Source organism: Anser brachyrhynchus (assembly GCF_964034855.1).
Source record: "Anser brachyrhynchus genome assembly, chromosome: 4".
NCBI lineage: Eukaryota > Metazoa > Chordata > Aves > Anseriformes > Anatidae > Anser > Anser brachyrhynchus.
Window position 1 is genome coordinate 26,928,298 of NC_137698.1, and position 17,686 is coordinate 26,945,983.

The 17,686-nt window shown below is 55.2% G+C and overlaps 2 protein-coding genes across 5 annotated transcripts; both read right to left on the reverse strand.

The window, feature by feature from the left end:
• Positions 1-1,937: 1,937 nt before the first annotated feature.
• LOC308193898 (maestro heat-like repeat-containing protein family member 2B) lies at positions 1,938-4,152 on the reverse strand. The gene is made up of 3 exons (XM_080589007.1): positions 3,780-4,152; positions 3,387-3,549; positions 1,938-3,104 (listed from the first exon to the last, which is right to left on the reverse strand). Exons 1-3 carry the CDS (start codon positions 3,989-3,991, stop codon positions 2,820-2,822), a joined length of 660 nt encoding a protein of 219 aa, XP_080445133.1. The 5' UTR covers positions 3,992-4,152; the 3' UTR covers positions 1,938-2,819.
• LOC308193896 (maestro heat-like repeat-containing protein family member 2B) lies at positions 3,796-17,683 on the reverse strand. 4 transcript variants are annotated; one of them, XM_080589003.1, is made up of 16 exons: positions 17,526-17,683; positions 16,465-16,602; positions 16,152-16,263; positions 15,803-15,946; positions 15,346-15,528; positions 8,434-8,553; positions 8,162-8,284; positions 7,508-7,663; positions 7,153-7,410; positions 6,760-6,839; positions 6,211-6,349; positions 6,003-6,095; positions 5,504-5,608; positions 5,170-5,293; positions 4,179-4,443; positions 3,796-3,934 (listed from the first exon to the last, which is right to left on the reverse strand). In XM_080589003.1, the coding sequence occupies exons 1-15, from the start codon at positions 17,594-17,596 to the stop codon at positions 4,286-4,288; spliced, it is 2,004 nt and encodes a 667-aa protein (XP_080445129.1). In that variant the 5' UTR covers positions 17,597-17,683; the 3' UTR covers positions 3,796-3,934; positions 4,179-4,285. The 4 variants fall into 4 exon arrangements, with proteins under 4 accessions (XP_080445129.1, XP_080445128.1, XP_080445127.1 ...); XM_080589002.1 differs by having other exon boundaries at positions 5,170-5,608; positions 7,153-7,326; XM_080589001.1 differs by having other exon boundaries at positions 5,170-5,608.
• Between the last annotated feature and the right edge of the window lie 3 nt (positions 17,684-17,686).

A 17,686-nucleotide genomic window follows, 5' to 3' on the forward strand; every position in this document is an offset into this window, starting at 1 on the left:
TGGGATGGGATCGGAACCGTTTCCAGCCCTGTGCAGGACGAGGCTGGGAGGGGAGCAGCCAGCACGTGCGATGCCAGGGGACGGAGTGCCTCAGCTGCCTGACGGCAGCCACAGCCAGGCTGGGCGAGGGGAGAGCCGGGCAGGGCCCAGCGCACCGCCGCTGCTCAGCGCCTCTGGGCTGAGGCCTGCTCCCGTCCCCCTGCCCCGTCCTCCCACCCCACGTTGGGGGCAGGGCGCGAGGGCTGGGTTGCGGGGGGCTGCAGGAGCGGCCCTGAGGGAGCCAAGGCTGGGGCTGCCCCGGGCACAGCCTGCACGGCCGGTTCTGGCCTGTTCCAGATGGTGCCAGCCGGTTCCCCAATGGACCGGGAGGACTCCACCGGGGCACCCGGAGACACCTCTCAGCGAATCAGAGCTTGCGGCGCCACTGTGGCACGGCGGGTGCAGCCCATGGCCCCGGTGTCATAAGGGCACGCTGTAACAGCACGCCATAAGGGCACGCTGTAACAGCACGCCATAAGGGCACGCTGTAACAGCATGCCATAAGGGCACGCTGTAACAACACGCCATAAGGGCACGCTGTAACAGCACGCCAGCCCTCCCCAAGATGGGGCTTTGCGTCCCCCAGGGCCCGGTGGCGTGGAGTCGGCGTTTGTTCCCAATGTGCGTGTTTGATAAGAAACTTACCGAGGCAGATGCTTACAAACTTAGCGGGTTGGCTCCTTGGTGGGATTGCTGGGCCTTTTTTTATATGTCTAGTGCTAGACATGTAAACTAGCTAGACATGCTAGACATAGTGCCGAGTAGCGAAGGTACTCTAGTTCCTGCAACCCACCATGCTTTCTGCAACCACCTCGGGGCAGGCAATGTCCGCCAGGCTCTGTTGCAGCACCTGTACAACAGGTCTCCTGTGCTTTCGCACCTGCAAAGCCAAAGACACGCACAGACTTAGGGCTCTTCCTGCCTCAAAGAGCTGCTCTTTACGTGGCTGACAGGTCTGTTACGAAGCATTGTTACTCTGACATTTTGCACCAAATTTTCCCTTGGCAGCCCTGCTGGCATCAGGGGAAGGAGCGTGGCCTTAGGAAAGAGCCCTGTTTTTGCCTTTGCCACTCTGTCCAGGCTCTCGAAGCAGCTCTCCCCCGGGGTCTTGCTAGGGAGGGGCTCCAGTCAGAGCACAGGAAAATCCGTCTCACCTCCACGGGCACACTGCTGACTGCGTTGCCCAGAGCTCTCGCTGCCATCTGCCTTATGGTGCTGCTTCGGTGCTGTGCTTTCTCAGTGAAGACCCTGAGAATCTTCAGGACGTTCCTCCCCTCGATAGGCGGGTCATTCATCAGCTACAATAGAGCAACACATCCACGAGAGTCAGGACACAACCTCAGCCCAGGCACAGCACACAAACAGGGTTCGAACAAAGGAGCTTCCATCCGAGTCTCGATGGCGACGCTTTCTTCTGATCTCTTCCCACAGAAAGAGGCAGCCCAAGCAGCAATACCTTTAAGAAAAGCCCTCTGGAGCCCTCCTGCCCTCCTAGTGCCTCACCTCAGCAAAGAAAGCCATGGCCGTCAGCTGCAGGTTTGCTGATGGGCAGTCCAGCCACTGGGAGAAGCTCTCAATCAGCTCCTGTGAGATGAGCTGCGCACGGACCAGGACTCTGCACAAAGAGCACAAGAGGCAACGCCTGGTCAGGCGGGAAGGCTGCAGGCTGCCACCCCGGACTTCCCCTCCTCCAGCACAGGCGCTGTTCTGTCCTGCAGCAGAGCTCCCCGAGCACGCAGGAAAGGTCCCCGCCAGCCGTTGCCCTGGACGCAGCCACCCAGAGGAAGGTGGTGAGATGCTGCCTTGGGGCTCTCACCTCGTCAGGAGGCACATGCCCTCGGCATGAGTGTGGGGGCTCTCCAGCATCGCCGACATTTTTTGCATCCAGGATGGCGTCAGCCAGTTCTTCTGAGTGCATTTGCTCAGCACTGACATAAGAGTTTCGCAAAAAGGCCTGGTGAAAGAACAAGAGCCAGAGGAGTCTCAGATCACAGCAGCATTCCGGAGGGGAAGACTTAGCAGAGCAAGAATGCTCAGCAGCTTTACGAGCCGGTTCTTCACTCATCCCAAGCTCCATCGAGGGAGAGGCAAAGAACCGCTGAAGCAACGCTGTGTAGCCGCCAAGTCTGTAAAGCTGGCAAAAAAACAACTGTCTTTCTTAGACCTGGCAATGCCCCAAGCCACTTACAGAAGGACAAAACCCAGGGCCCCCAGGCTCAATCGATGCCAGGCACCCACAGCCCTCCCTACGGGCCCTTGCCGCCAGCACGTTGCGCAGAGGGGCTTGCAGGCTACAGACGGCCCCAGCTTTCTCCTGCCCTTGAGGAGCGGGAGCAGGGGCAGAGCGCGGTGCTACAAAGAATTCCCGGGATGGGGCCCCCCAGCTGGGCCTTAAGGGCACCCTGCGGCAAAGTGCCCTGTTATGTTGTGGGGGGACTGACCTGACCACTCGAACCTCCGCAGGGAGGCAGCACCGCCTGAGTGCAATGGTTGGTGCACCCTGACAGGCCATGAATTACACCGGCAGGGCCTCTAGGGCAGGAAAGCACAGCTGCCTGTGGTCAGAGCTGGGCCACAAACCCTACGAGGATGTGGCAGCTGTGCTCGTGCTCCCTGGAAGTCACCGCGCAGGAAGACCCTCAGCACACAGACATCTCTACCGTAAGGAAAACAAACTTTGGACAAGCCATCATGCAATAATTACAGCCTGCCCGAGCGAAAAACAGAGAAAAGAAACCCCAAACAAACGGGGATGGGAGGAAAAAAACAAATCCGCAGCCTCAAGTGGCCTCATGCCTAGGAAGCAGGACAGGAAACAAACAAACATGCTTGCCTAGGCAATTCAAGCCCCCCTTCCCTGCTCCTCCCGCTCCTGACCTGCGCACGTTGTCCTCTCGCCGCTGATCCTCAGAGAGCCCTCTCCAGGGGCTGAGGGGCGCAAACAGCATCTCTTCCCCCAGTGCCTCGCTGACCTGCAGCAGGAGCCCAGGGAGGAGGGAGGGAAGCAAGCTCTGGACCCCCTTCTCGGCCTGCACAGACACCACTTCTGAGATGGCACAGGCGACCTACAGGGAAATTAGACCGAGAACCACCTGTTAAACAAGAGCTTTGCCACCAGCCCCGGCCCCCTGGCTGCCTGGGGCACTTTTACTGCCTGCACGTCCCGTATCCGTGACAGCCTTGCAGCCTGGGAGCAGCGGCTGTCCCGGCCGTCCCGAACTGCTAACGCGGAGACGCCCCAGCACAGCGTCCTGGCAGTGTCCAGAGACGTTTGCAAAGGGCACCCAACGCCTTTGCCTCGGACTTTGTGTGGGGGAGCAGACGCAAAGCCCTGCCACTGAACGTACAGTCAAGGACTCCGGAGAAGGCTGGTGGTCCTCCAGCCTGCGACTGGACGAGCTGGGCTCGGAGCTGTCGTCTCCCACTCTCTTCAGCTTCTCGGATAAGCGCCTCAGCACACAGATGCCAATGCTGTCTTTCCCCAGAGTCCGCCACAGCTCCAGTGTGTTTCTGCAAAGGAGAAGATGTGCAACCATGAGCCCGTATGCTCTGTTACCTGTGATGCCTTCACCTCACTCTTCTTCAGCAGCTGGGCTGAAGATGCCCGGTTCCTACCAGCGATACGAGCACACCTCAGACATTTTGGTGTAGGAAAAGGAGCTGCTGCTTCACTTGGATCACCCTAGTGGAGACAAGCTACGGCTCTCTGACCCCAGCAAGAAAGGGAGTAGTGCATATACCTGTCCATAGGCACAAACTTCTGGATGATGACATCCGTCGTGAGCTCCTCGTGATAGCGGGCCAGGATCAGCACCGCATCGTGCACAAAGTACATGAACGAGGTCTGCAGCATGGACCATGTGCAGGTGTGCAGGATGGAGAGGACTCCTGGCACCTGAAAGAAGCAGGGGAGAAGGAATGTCTTGGTACGTCCTTGCTTCTGCGGGGACATGGACGTTCAGCCCATGAGCCACGCCTGCTCCCTTGCCACGCTTTCAAGCTTTAAGGCGAAATTTCACCCCTACCACCTTGCCCAAGCCCTGGCTCTGCACCGAGAGCTTCTTTAGCACACAAACGGCAAGATGTGTGGTGCGACAGCCAAAACGAGAAAGTCCACGTCGCAGGAAAATGTCTCTTACGTCTGGAAGAATGTCCTTTCCACATATTTTCACGAAGGTGATCATCCAGTTCCCTGCAGCACGCACACGTCTTCCTCTGGCACGCCGGAAGGTCTCCTTGATGGCCATCATGAAGTCCGTGGCCTTAATGCAAACTTGAGGGCACTCTTTACCTTTCCAATGTTGACAGAGGTCTGGAGCTGCTGAGATGCGGCGATCTGATTACTCAGCCCCTCACACCAGCTCGCAGGGTCGTCTGTCTCAAACACCCTGTTCGTGGCCTTGGCTGGAACGAGCATGGGGAGAAAAGGGGAGTCACACTTAGGGAAACTGAACTTCCGTTCCCGGGCTTTGCTGAAGGGGGACCAGAAGCCAGGGTAGTTAGTCTTTAACTCGGTGCAGCGGGATGTCCCTTGCCAGGTTCTGCAGCTGACAAGCTGGCGGTGCTTGTTTCAGGGGCTGCAGGCCTCTGCTCCCTGCAGCTGCCTCTCCTCCTGCCACACAGGCCACCAGCGTCTCTGGGAGGCCAACACTCTACTCTGCGCAGACAGATGCTGCTCGGTGAAAAGGTGGTAAGAACTGCCTTCGACGTGATTTCCCGGGGGGGGTTGGTTGGTGCCCCATCCAGCAGCTTCCTTCAGTACAGAGAGTGTTTCTCAAGGGGCTGGAAAGGGGTTGAACCAAAATCCATCGCCTCACGCTCTGGGCCTGCAGCTCAGCTCTCTCCTTCCTAACGTTCCTCACTTGAGGGGTCTACGTCCTGCTGTCAGCAGCGGGGGATGGCCCTGAGTGCCCCCGGCTGCAGGAAACGCTGCTGGCAGGTGGGACTGGGTGGTCCTCTGCCAGGATCCCTCCCCAGGTGGCTGGGGAGGTGGAGGACGAACAGGGTGGGGAGAGGACAGCAGCCGAGCACCGTGCCTCTCCTTTCCCTCCTGGCAGCAGGGCCCAGCCCCTGGGAGCCTGGTAGGGCCAGGCGGGGCACAGAGGGCCGGCAGGCGCCTGCTCTACTCACCTTGGATGTGGAGAAGGGAGCTGAGGCAGGTAGCGGCCAGCTGGCGGGAGCTGGTCACGGGGTCATAGGTCAGAGGCCCCAGCAATCCCGCCAAGGAGCCAAACGGCACGTAGGCACATCTTGTCTGCATGGGGGAGAGGAAGAACAAAGGCTGTAGGCGGCCCCAGCGCCCCCTTGCATCTCCCACCCGTGCCCCACTCAAGCCAGGACTGGGCAGAGGGGCCACCCCATAGTGCTGGGGGACCCGAAAGCCCGTGCACAGCTGGGCAGAGCTCCCCTTCCAGGCCCCAGTGGTTCCAGGGAGCAGGGGCACACGGTGGGCATCCTTACTCACCTGGAAAGTGACTCCATCTCTGCAATCCGCCAGCAGCTGGGCGTAGACCTGCAGGGCCCTCTTGCGCTCCCACGGATTGTCCGAGGAGAGCCGGAGCCACAGTACCTGGGGCAGAACAGCTCTGTCTCACAGGGGGCATCTTTCCCTTCCCGCCATCCCTCTCCATTTCCCTCCCTTCCTGGCACTTTCCCTGAGGGCCTGCCCCGCGGCCCCACCGAGTGGGCACTGGCACTGCTGCCTGCACTGCCCCACTCTCTTCAGACACACCTGCCCCCACCCAGGAGCTTTTTCATGCAGCCATCTCCTTGCTCCAGCCGGCCAAGGGATGCCTCTTGGCTCTCCCCCCTGCAGGGCCCATTTCTTTGCCTCCCTGAGGTCACAGTGACCTGGCATGGCAGCAGGAGGTTCCTGCTCCTCTGCTAATTCGCCAGGGGCCCCAGATCTCGGTCCCCACTACTGACAGGAGGGATGCTTTCCCCACCGCCCCATGGATACTCACGTGGACGATGTCTACGAAGACGACAGTGGTTGGCTTTGTCTTGAGCAGGACTGCCATGAGCCGGCCCAGAGCCTTCGTGGCCATGTGCAGAGACTGGAAGCAGAGGAGAGGGACAGAGATGCGGTATCACGGTTGCTGCCAGCGCACAGGTTGTGCTGGGGGGTGGGGTCCTGACCAAGATGTGGGCAGGGAAGGGACAGCAAGGTACCTGTAGCTGCAGCAATGCCACCTCCGCGTTCCCTATCTCCTCCATCTGCTCATCCGCTGAAGGAAGTGGCAGAACGGACTGGCAGCAGTCAGACAGCAGGCTGCAAATTTCCTTCCTGCTAAAAGAGATCTTCAGCTTGCTGGCAAGGGGAAAAAGGAAGAGGAAAAAAAAAAAAAAGAGTTACTAGCGCTCTCCAGAGACGGTCAAATGGCATCTGGTCTTGTCCTCATCGACCGCCCCAAATCCAACCAGCCTAGCCTGTGGCGGTGAGTGCTGCCTTCAGCTCCAGCAGCTGCTCTCTCCTCCCCGGCAGCAAATACCCCCCAACTCCAAAGTGAGGGAGACCGTGGGGCTCCTTATCTTCCCTGCCAGATGGCAGGAGGACCAGAGCCTTTCTCCCCGCCCAGAACCTTCCCTACAGGTCACTGGGCACAACAGACCAGCCCTCCCTCTTGTAGATGCTGCTCCTCTTCCCCTACCCCCTTTGGGAGTTCCCCGACAGGACGAACGTCATCCCGCCTCACAGCCCCCGCAGCTCCTCGCTCTTACCTCCACTGCTCCAGGGCCAGAATCACCTTCAGGTGCAGTGACGATGCCGGGAAGTCCCAGAGAGTCTTCCTCATCAAGTTCTGCAAGTCCCAGAGAGAAATTTGCAAAGTGGGCATTGGGCATAGGAGAGCTCTTGCACCCTGCCCAGAGACGGGCGCTACTACCAGACACTGGCTCCATCACTCCTGCAGCTCCCACAGAGGCGCTGCAGGATGTAGCAGCTCCCCAGCGGCTGCCCAGCCATGGCCACTGACTGCCAGCACCCAACGGCCCCACCAGCTGGGGACATGGCTCTAGGAGCTCAGGAGCTCCCACTCAGCTGAGGGAGACCTTCATGCCTCATGGCATGGCCCAAAACTCCCCTGCAAGACAGCTCTGGCTCTGGGCACTCACCTGCAGGATCAGCAGCAGCTTGTGCTGCAGGACGGGATCAAAGCTGCCGAAGTTACCCACAGCTTGGATGGCACAACCGACCTCGGTGATGCTCTGCACCAGGGCGAGATTTTTCTCCAAGTTCTGAGGCCCAGCAGAGAAGAAAACACTTTGAACTGGATGAAGGTCCGCGGGCTGCAAGAGGAACATGTGCACGTGGGGGAAATCTAGGGGAAGGGCTTGGATCTTCATGCTGGGACAAACTGTTTCTTGGGGGACCTTTTGAAAGAGACGGCCCATCTCAGTATGCCCTAGCGCGGAGGGACTGGAGCTGGGGCACCCAGCATCCCTGCCCCTGCACGCCCCGAGCTCTCACCTGGCTACTGGAGATGTAGAGCAGCAGGATGTTGCCCACGATGTCTGCCTCCACGTGGGCGAGCAGTTGTTCCTTGGAGGCACGCAGTGCCATGCTGCTGTAGGTGAGCATGGCAGCATTGCAAGTGGCCTGAGCTCTCCTGCTGGCCCGGGTCATCTGCGTTGGTAAAGATGCTGTGAGACGTCTGCCCGATGGCCCCCCACACCCCACGATGCCCCTTGGGCTCCCGAGGCAGGAGCTGCCCTGCCCCTGCACCAGCTTCTTATTTCCCCGGGCACGTCCTGGCAGCTCCTCAAGCTGCTCCCCCAGCTCTCTGTGAGCTCTGGGGCCAGGAGTTGTTCCGAGCCCGCAGGCCGGGCTCTCGCATGGGGCTGGGCCGGAAGGGCGCAGCCTCTGTCACGCTGCATTTCGGTCAGGGGAACAGGGCTGTGTGCAAGCAGCCGCTGCAGCTCGGATCCACGAGGCACAAAACCCCATCCTCTCCGAAGACACCCCACGGGCCCCAGCTGCGGGGGGTCCCCTTCGAAGCGCAGGTCTCGAGGGGCTCTTACACTAGGGGCAACCTAAATGCAGCTGCCATGATTTGGCCACTACTGGTGCAGAAGTGAAAAGAAGGTGGAAGAAAGCCAATGAGTGAAACCCCAAACGCTTCACCTTCTTGCGTCTGGAAGCCCCAAAACACTGGGCGTTGCACAGTGTGGCAGCAAACGTTGTGAAGGTCTCCAAGGCCAGGCGGAAGTGGCTGTCGGCGGCTTGGCAGACAAGAGAAATGATTCCCTGCAACAAAAGACCGAGGGACAGTTGGCACAGGCCCAGACGTTCAGTCACGGCCAGCCACAGTGGCAGGCAGCGATGAGGAGATGGAAAAGGCCTGGAGCAGGGCCGGAAGAAGCCCTTTCCCCCAGGGACAGACCAGGGAAACTCACCTGGGCCTCAGATGGCTCCTCAGGTTTTGCTTTCTTCAGATGTTGCAGCGGCTTCTCTTGGACGTGTGGGAGTTCCTGACAAGCTCCCAGCGTTGTCCCAAGAGCCTTGTACAGGAAAGCCTGGAAGGGAAAAAGCCGAGCCCGAGATGCAGCAACAGCGTGGCATGCTGGAACGGGGCCAGACCAGGACAGGCCCCAGCGCACGGGGAGCAGCCGAGACCGGACGCAGGGATGGGCTTTAGCCAGCCCCGCTCAGCACGGAGGGAAAGGCCGCTGGGGGGCAAGGGCTGGGGAAGCAGCGCAGAGCACCGCCTGCAGCCCCAGCCCCGCAGGACGAGGATTGCAGATGGGGGTGTTAGCGTTCATGAAGACACATAATCCACAAAGTGATTATATGAAGGTGTTTTATTAGGCGCTGGAAGTTAGGGGCATGCCTGCCCAAATCTAACTTTGTCTGATTTGTTCTCTTAGTTCTCTTTTATCCCCTAAGATATTACAGACACATTAGGTTTCACAACTCATCTATGCATATTCATTTCCTAGCTCCGCCTAGCCTCGCTTCGTATGCTAATCATCAGTCCTTCTGCGCTTGCGTACTAATCTCTGATGGTCGTCAGGATGAAGTAAGATGTCTTCATCAGAGTTGAACTTTTTAACCTTTCCTTCTCACGCATGCTCTCTGAGCCCTTGGTCTCAGTCCAAACCGCAAGGTTGGTTTGATCCAGTTCCCAGAGTCCAAGAAGCCCCAGTTATCTAGACGTCTTGCAAATTGAGCATTCTTTTAATCCTCCTTACTCCTCATCATGAATTGGTGCGTTCTCATGTTACCCTTGCACATATATTTTGTATCTTCCAAGTACAGCCTCGGAACAGTACATCGCAAATGTAACATATTAAACAATATTGTATTATTTCTTCTTCTGTTACTAACATTTCCCCCCTTTGAAAGCATTTCACTCCTTCGAGGAGGGCAAATGCTTTCACTAACTAACTAAAATGTTTTACACTCAGTGCTCACCAATAATACAATCAAGGAAAATAACTTCATTAGGAAGCAAGAAAATTACAAAGATTAGGATTGTCACAACATTTCATAAGTCCACCACTTCTGCTTTATTTTATGTTCGCTCTTCTGGTTGGTTTCACTTGATCTGAAACCGATTTTGTCTATTCAGTTTTCATTGCATTTCGCCTCCTGGGTTCCTCAGATTCTTTCTCTGAAATCCGAAGTTGTTAGATGCTGGTGGAGGATATTGAGGACGTGGTTCCATTTGCCGAGCAATGGTTTGCATCACTGTCCAGTTCCAGGTTGTCTTCCTTAGCATCAGACTTTTCAGCATTATAAATGTTAAGCAAATTAGTATCCCTACAATCACCAATATAATTATTGTCTCCAGTAAGGACTTAACCCAGTTACTAATAGTCCATCAGCTAAAAATTTTATCCAACCAGCTTGTTGTCATATCTTTCTCTTCCTGTTCTGCTTCTTGTTCTACTCAAGCCAGTTGTTCTATGACATGTTCTACATCAATAGTCACATTTGAAATGTGAATGCAGCAATGATCAATATGATCTTTTAGAAATCTGCATACTCCATGTTCCTTTAATAACAGTGTATCTAATGCCAATAGATTTTTGTAGCACCATTTTAGTTGTAGATTGTAGTTGGATATTAAGGTCTCTAAAGCCTTCTTTTGTGGCTCTCGTGCGCCTACTCACTTGTCCTGTAAGTTTATAAATCATTTCCCTATTTCGATAAGTAACTACCTTTGCAAATAGAGATTCTAATGCCCAATTGAATTTTACTCCATCCGAGGGTTCATGCCATATATCTTCATCTGCCCCTTCTTCTAAACTTCTTTTTGCTCTACTAATTTGTAGGGTTTCCAACTTTCCCTTAAAAGGAGACTTTTTCCCTATTGGACGCAGTGTGGGGAGGGAGTCCTAGAATTATTTCTTTTAGCTCCCCATCTATCGGCAGGTATGTAGTCCAAGTTCCATTACTGGCTGCCCATACAAATTGTCCTGGACTTTGTATGGTACTATAGCTACAATCCACTGCAACTTGACTAGCCTGGCTATTTCTTTCCAAATTGTACTTAATTCCTCGGCAAACACATCCTGCCCTAAGAGCTATCAATACCGGAAGTAAGTGCTTGATATCTGCATTATTACTGTCGCAAGTGTATTTCTTCTCACAAGTCCACCAAGCTACCTTTGTTGACTCTTGTCTACCACTACTATCAACCCGGCTTACTGTATAAAACTGATCAGTTCCATTCTGCAGGGAAACCTGCCATTTAATACACCATGATGTATTCCCTCCATACTGGAATTTCTGCAATAAACTTACTGTCCAAGAACTATCCCACCCTTTCATTCCTTTTGGCTCATTTTTCTCTTGACATTCCCAAACAATCTTTTCTCTAACTCCTTCTACTACACGTAGTTTGTCGTAATAACACTGTCCCACATTCTTAAATCTGCCTATCGTTATGAATTGGTAGTTCTTCTTTTCACATTCAGACCTTGATGTTGGGGGGGCTCAGTTTCCTATAGTATTGTGTAACATTTATCCTCTCTAAAACTTTCACTTCTTTACATTGAATTGTTTCATTTCCTTTTACTTGGGGCAGTGGGGAGGTTATTATACCCCACTCAAGCGGGTCCCCCGTTGCTTTTGGAATGGGCATACAAGCAGTAATTCTATCAGTTCCTTTAATTATGGCAAAATCTTTAATCCATCCGACCAGTAAATTCTCTGATGGTTGCCTGTGTGGGATCTGTACCACTTGTGTCCATGGTACCTGGCCCTCTCTTTTTCTTCTAGATCCTTTTCGGTGGGCTACCAATATTCCTTTATCCAATTTCGGATATACCAATATTTCTCTTATCCCGTAATCTGGGCTATTTTCATGTGTTACCATGCACCGCTAGTTTCCTTTGTTGACTTTAGTAACACTAAACAGGGTTCAGGTGGTAGCTCCTCTCAGTTGTTGTCCCAATTCTATGGTTTTACTTACGTACGCCTTCCCCTTCCATCCAGCCTTCAATCCTGTATTGTCCCTGGTTGTGTCTACGTATATTTCCTGGCTCTGTCCGGAGTCATTTATTTTTTCCCAGACCACCTGTAGAGAGCTAATTGTTATTGGTTTATTGTTATGCATTCGACATTCCAAAGTAACATTTTCTCCTTCGAATATTTCCTCTTTCTTATATTTTTCTGGTATTTCTAGGAACTCAATTACAAGGTATTTACACAAAACAATTACTGTTATCGTTACCGTTGTTAAGAACCCCAACATTGTATGGTTATACGCGCCTCATCTGTAGTTTTGTATTTCCGATTGCTCGCACTGACCAAAATTCGGGAACCTTTTTCACTCGAGTATAATGAATCCAAGCATCCACCCCTTCTACCTTTACAGCTGTAAAAGTAGTCAATAATACTTGATAAGGTCCGGCCCACCGTTCTCTCAGGGGTTCTTCATTCCAGCTTTTAATGTACACTCGGTCACCTGGCTGAATATCGTGGACAGGATTTTCCAGTGACAACGGTCGGTTCCACACCAGAACACTTTGAAGTTGAGCTAAAGTTTTACCAAGAGACAATATATAATTATAAACATCCTGGCTCCCTGTTATATGCATATTAGGATTTGGTTCTGGGGATTCATAAGGCTTTCCATACATTATCTCATATGGGCTTACTGACATTCCACTCCTTGGCTTTATCCTTATTCTCAGTAAAGCTATAGGCAAAGCTTGTGGCCATTGTATTTTGGCTTCCTGGCAGATTTTACTGATCTGTCCCTTTAGAGTTTGGTTCATCCTTTCTACCTGTCCGCTAGATTGGAGTCTCCATGCAGTATGTAAATTCCAAGAAATTCCTAATAGCCGGCTTACGTCTTTAACCACAGATGCAACAAAGTGGGGTCCCCTATCCGAGGATATTCCTAACGGAAACCCCAAACCTCGGAATGGTTTTCCATTATATAACCATTTTACTGTCTCTTTAGCTTGATTGGTGCAACAGGGAAGGGCTTCTGGCCATCCGAAAAAGGTGTCAACCCCTACTAACAAATACCTATATCCCCCAGCCCTAGGTACCGCTACAAAATCAACTTGCCAGTAATCTCCTGGTTCTATTCCTACTCTAACTCTTCCCATTTCAGCATGTTTTCTTGCTACTGGATTATTTTTCAGACAAATCGCACGCTGACATTACTGATTTTGCCATTGTTAACATATGTGTAGAGACAATGCTACGTTTTAAAAATGGTACCATTGCCTCTGCACCCCAGTGACACTCATTATGTCTTGTCTGAAGTATTTCTCGCATCACCAAGGGGGATATTACTATCTGGCCCGTAGCGGTTACATAGCGTCCATCAGAGTTCTTTCGGGCCTTTAGGAGATTTGCTAATTTCTCATCCTCTGGCAAATATCTTGGGGTTCCCAAGATACAGCCTCGGAACAGTATATCGCAAATGTAACATATTAAACAATATTGTATTATTTCTTCTTCTATTGCTAACAGGGGCAGTCCTGTAAGCTGTCAGTGACTGAAATGTGACCTGTTGCACATGGAGTGGGTTAGGAACAGGAATTCACACCAGCTCTTTTGGACATGACTGCATTGTCATGTATATATTTGTACATAAAATCCTGTGTTTAATGGTAGATGATCTACCAGACTGCAAAGGAGAAACTCCTGGTCCAAGCGGGTTCCAGAAGTTCCGGTTGGTTTGAGCTGTGGGAGCAACTGCTTTCTCTTTCCTCTTTCCTCTGGGCCCTGCCTTTGCAGAACAGGGCAGACAGGGTTGCTCAGAGCTTGGCCTGTGTGCAGGAGAAGCACCACACAGCTGGCGCTAGCAGAGTGGCCGGGCCCCTCACGGGGCGATGCTCAGATTGGCTCGCTGCCCCGTCCCGGGGAGGTGCAGGCAGCGTGGTGGGCAGCGAGTCCAGCCTGCCCCCCGCAGCCTGCCAGGCACCAGCTTGCTGGTTCATCCTTGCCGGGGCCTGCTCCGGAGGCTGAGCCACAGCACCCACCGTGCTGTGTACCATGGGCTCAAGATGGGGTAGACAGGGACACAGGGCTTTTCATTGCAACCTGCCTCCGAGTTCCTTAAAAAGCTTTAGCAACCATCAAGTTGTGATATTTAGAGCCTTGCACAGTGGCTCCCCAAGTATGTGTCCCAGCCGTAGGGCAGGGCGGGAAGCCAGGGCTGTGGAGCAGTGCTCTGATGTTTGCCTCTTTGCTCTGTACTTTAGATGACATCCTGGCGAGAAGAAGAAGAAGGAATTGAGGCTCCGTCAGATAGCAGGTCGGTTCACGTGGGGCTGAGCTCCGGATCCGTGGGTCTGGGCAGAGGTCAGAGCCCAGAAGCAGCCCGGCAAATGCCCGGCACCAGGGGCCGGCCAGCCAGGGGGGAGCAGCTCCAGGGTGGCAGGGGGGACAGCTGCCTGGGCTGGCTGCTCACAGCTCTTTCTGTCTTGTTGCAGCTTTCCAAGGCCTGAGCAGCACTGAGGACACCCGAGCGTGGCAGGCGGCAGACAAAGCCCTCCGTGACTGTGGCACACTGTGGGCAATAAAATTCCGCACGTGGTCTCACCGCTGTGTACTTGGGGAAATACAACTCAACGTGGCCTCACCACTGTGGACAAAGGGTCTTTTTCCCAGGGCCAGGGGGGGCACGCTGGAGCCTGTGGGGCGAGGCCTGGCAGGATGCACAAATGGCTTCTGAAGGAGTTGGCGGACCTCACCGTGAGGCCTCCCAGGATTATCCTTCAAATGTCACCGCGATCAGGAGAGGCTGCTGAGGACTGGGAGAAAGCAAACGTCGCTCCTGTCGTCAAGGTGGGCCAGGAGAGAGACCTGGGCACTGCGGGCAGGTCGGCCTCACCCCAGTCCTCAGGGATGGGATGGGATCGGAACCGTTTCCAGCCCTGTGCAGGACGAGGCTGGGAGGGGAGCAGCCAGCACGTGCGATGCCAGGGGACGGAGTGCCTCAGCTGCCTGACGGCAGCCACAGCCAGGCTGGGCGAGGGGAGAGCGGGGCAGGGCCCAGCGCACCGCCGCTGCTCAGCGCCTCTGGGCTGAGGCCTGCTCCCGTCCCCCTGCCCCGTCCTCCCACCCCACGTTGGGGGCAGGGCGCGAGGGCTGGGTTGCGGGGGGCTGCAGGAGCGGCCCTGAGGGAGCCAAGGCTGGGGCTGCCCCGGGCACAGCCTGCACGGCCGGTTCTGGCCTGTTCCAGATGGTGCCAGCCGGTTCCCCAATGGACCGGGAGGACTCCACCGGGGCACCCGGAGACACCTCTCAGCGAATCAGAGCTTGCGGCGCCACTGTGGCACGGCGGGTGCAGCCCATGGCCCCGGTGTCATAAGGGCACGCTGTAACAGCACGCCATAAGGGCACGCTGTAACAGCACGCCATAGGGGCACGCTGTAACAGCATGCCATAAGGGCACGCTGTAACAGCATGCCATAAGGGCACGCTGTAACAACACGCCATAAGGGCACGCTGTAACAGCACGCCAGCGCTCCCCAAGATGGGGCTTTGCGTCCCCCAGGGCCCGGTGGCGTGGAGTCGGCGTTTGTTCCCAATGTGCGTGTTTGATAAGAAAGTTACCGAGGCAGATGCTTACAAACTTAGCGGGTTGGCTCCTTGGCGGGATTGCTGGGCCTTTTTTTATATGTCTAGTGCTAGACATGTAAACTAGCTAGACATGCTAGACATAGTGCCGAGTAGCGAAGGTACTCTAGTTCCTGCAACCCAGAAACCCGTTTGTCAGCTGGGTAACGAGGCCAAAGCAGACATTCAGCCAGCAGAGGCCATCCACGCGGCGCGTGCAGGCCCCTGCCCACCCCCCACTTCTCAGACCAGCGGCAGAAAGAGTTGGGTTCACTCACAGACTCGAAGAACATCTTGGTGGACCTGGCGATGGCTTCAAAGGCCGATCCCAAGTTCACTGCCTGCAGCACCCTCACGAACTCAGCTAGCGCCACCATGCTTTCTGCAACCACCTCGGGACAGGCAATGTCCGCCAGGCTCTGTTGCAGCACCTGTACAACAGGTCTCCTGTGCTTTCGCACCTGCAAAGCCAAAGACACGCACAGACTTAGGGCTCTTCCTGCCTCAAAGAGCTGCTCTTTACGTGGCTGACAGGTCTGTTACGAAGCATTGTTACTCTGACATTTTGCACCAAATTTTCCCTTGGCAGCCCTGCTGGCATCAGGGGAAGGAGCGTGGCCTTAGGAAAGAGCCCTGTTTTTGCCTTTGCCGCTCTGTCCAGGCTCTCGAAGCAGCTCTCCCCCGGGGTCTTGCTAGGGAGGGGCTCCAGTCAGAGCACAGGAAAATCCGTCTCACCTCCACGGGCACACTGCTGACTGCGTTGCCCAGAGCTCTCGCTGCCATCTGCCTTATGGTGCTGCTTCGGTGCTGTGCTTTCTCAGTGAAGACCCTGAGAATCTTCAGGACGTTCCTCCCCTCGATAGGCGGGTCATTCATCAGCTACAATAGAGCAACACATCCACGAGAGTCAGGACACAACCTCAGCCCAGGCACAGCACACAAACAGGGTTCGAACAAAGGAGCTTCCATCCGAGTCTCGATGGCGACGCTTTCTTCTGATCTCTTCCCACAGAAAGAGGCAGCCCAAGCAGCAATATCTTTAAGAAAAGCCCTCTGGAGCCCTCCTGCCCTCCTAGTGCCTCACCTCAGCAAAGAAAGCCATGGCCGTCAGCTGCAGGTTTGCTGATGGGCAGTCCAGCCACTGGGAGAAGCTCTCAATCAGCTCCTGTGAGATGAGCTGCGCACGGACCAGGACTCTGCACAAAGAGCACAAGAGGCAACGCCTGGTCAGGCGGGAAGGCTGCAGGCTGCCACCCCGGACTTCCCCTCCTCCAGCACAGGCGCTGTTCTGTCCTGCAGCAGAGCTCCCCGAGCACGCAGGAAAGGTCCCCGCCAGCCGTTGCCCTGGACGCAGCCACCCAGAGGAAGGTGGTGAGATGCTGCCTTGGGGCTCTCACCTCGTCAGGAGGCACATGCCCTCGGCATGAGTGTGGGGGCTCTCCAGCATCGCCGACATTTTTTGCATCCAGGACGGCGTCAGCCAGTTCTTCTGAGTGCATTTGCTCAGCACTGACATAAGAGTTTCGCAAAAAGGCCTGGTGAAAGAACAAGAGCCAGAGGAGTCTCAGATCACAGCAGCATTCCGGAGGGGAAGACTTAGCAGAGCAAGAATGCTCAGCAGCTTTACGAGCCGGTTCTTCACTCATCCCAAGCTCCATCGAGGGAGAGGCAAAGAACCGCTGAAGCAACGCTGTGTAGCCGCCAAGTCTGTAAAGCTGGCAAAAAAACAACTGTCTTTCTTAGACCTGGCAATGCCCCAAGCCACTTACAGAAGGACAAAACCCAGGGCCCCCAGGCTCAATCGATGCCAGGCACCCACAGCCCTCCCTACGGGCCCTTGCCGCCAGCACGTTGCGCAGAGGGGCTTGCAGGCTACAGACGGCCCCAGCTTTCTCCTGCCCTTGAGGAGCGGGAGCAGGGGCAGAGCGCGGTGCTACAAAGAATTCCCGGGATGGGGCCCCCCAGCTGGGCCTTAAGGGCACCCTGCGGCAAAGTGCCCTGTTATGTTGTGGGGGGACTGACCTGACCACTCGAACCTCCGCAGGGAGGCAGCACCGCCTGAGTGCAATGGTTGGTGCACCCTGACAGGCCATGAATTACACCGGCAGGGCCTCTAGGGCAGGAAAGCACAGCTGCCCGTGGTCAGAGCTGGGCCACAAACCCTACGAGGATGTGGCAGCTGTGCTTGTGCTCCCTGGAAGTCACCGCGCAGGAAGACCCTCAGCACACAGACATCTCTACCGTAAGGAAAACAAACTTTGGACAAGCCATCATGCAATAATTACAGCCTGCCCGAGAGAAAAACAGAGAAAAGAAACCCCAAACAAACGGGGATGGGAGGAAAAAAACAAATCCGCAGCCTCAAGTGGCCTCATGCCTAGGAAGCAGGACAGGAAACAAACAAACATGCTTGCCTAGGCAATTCAAGCCCCCCTTCCCTGCTCCTCCCGCTCCTGACCTGCGCACGTTGTCCTCTCGCCGCTGATCCTCAGAGAGCCCTCTCCAGGGGCTGAGGGGCGCAAACAGCATCTCTTCCCCCAGTGCCTCGCTGACCTGCAGCAGGAGCCCAGGGAGGAGGGAGGGAAGCAAGCTCTGGACCCCCTTCTCGGCCTGCACAGA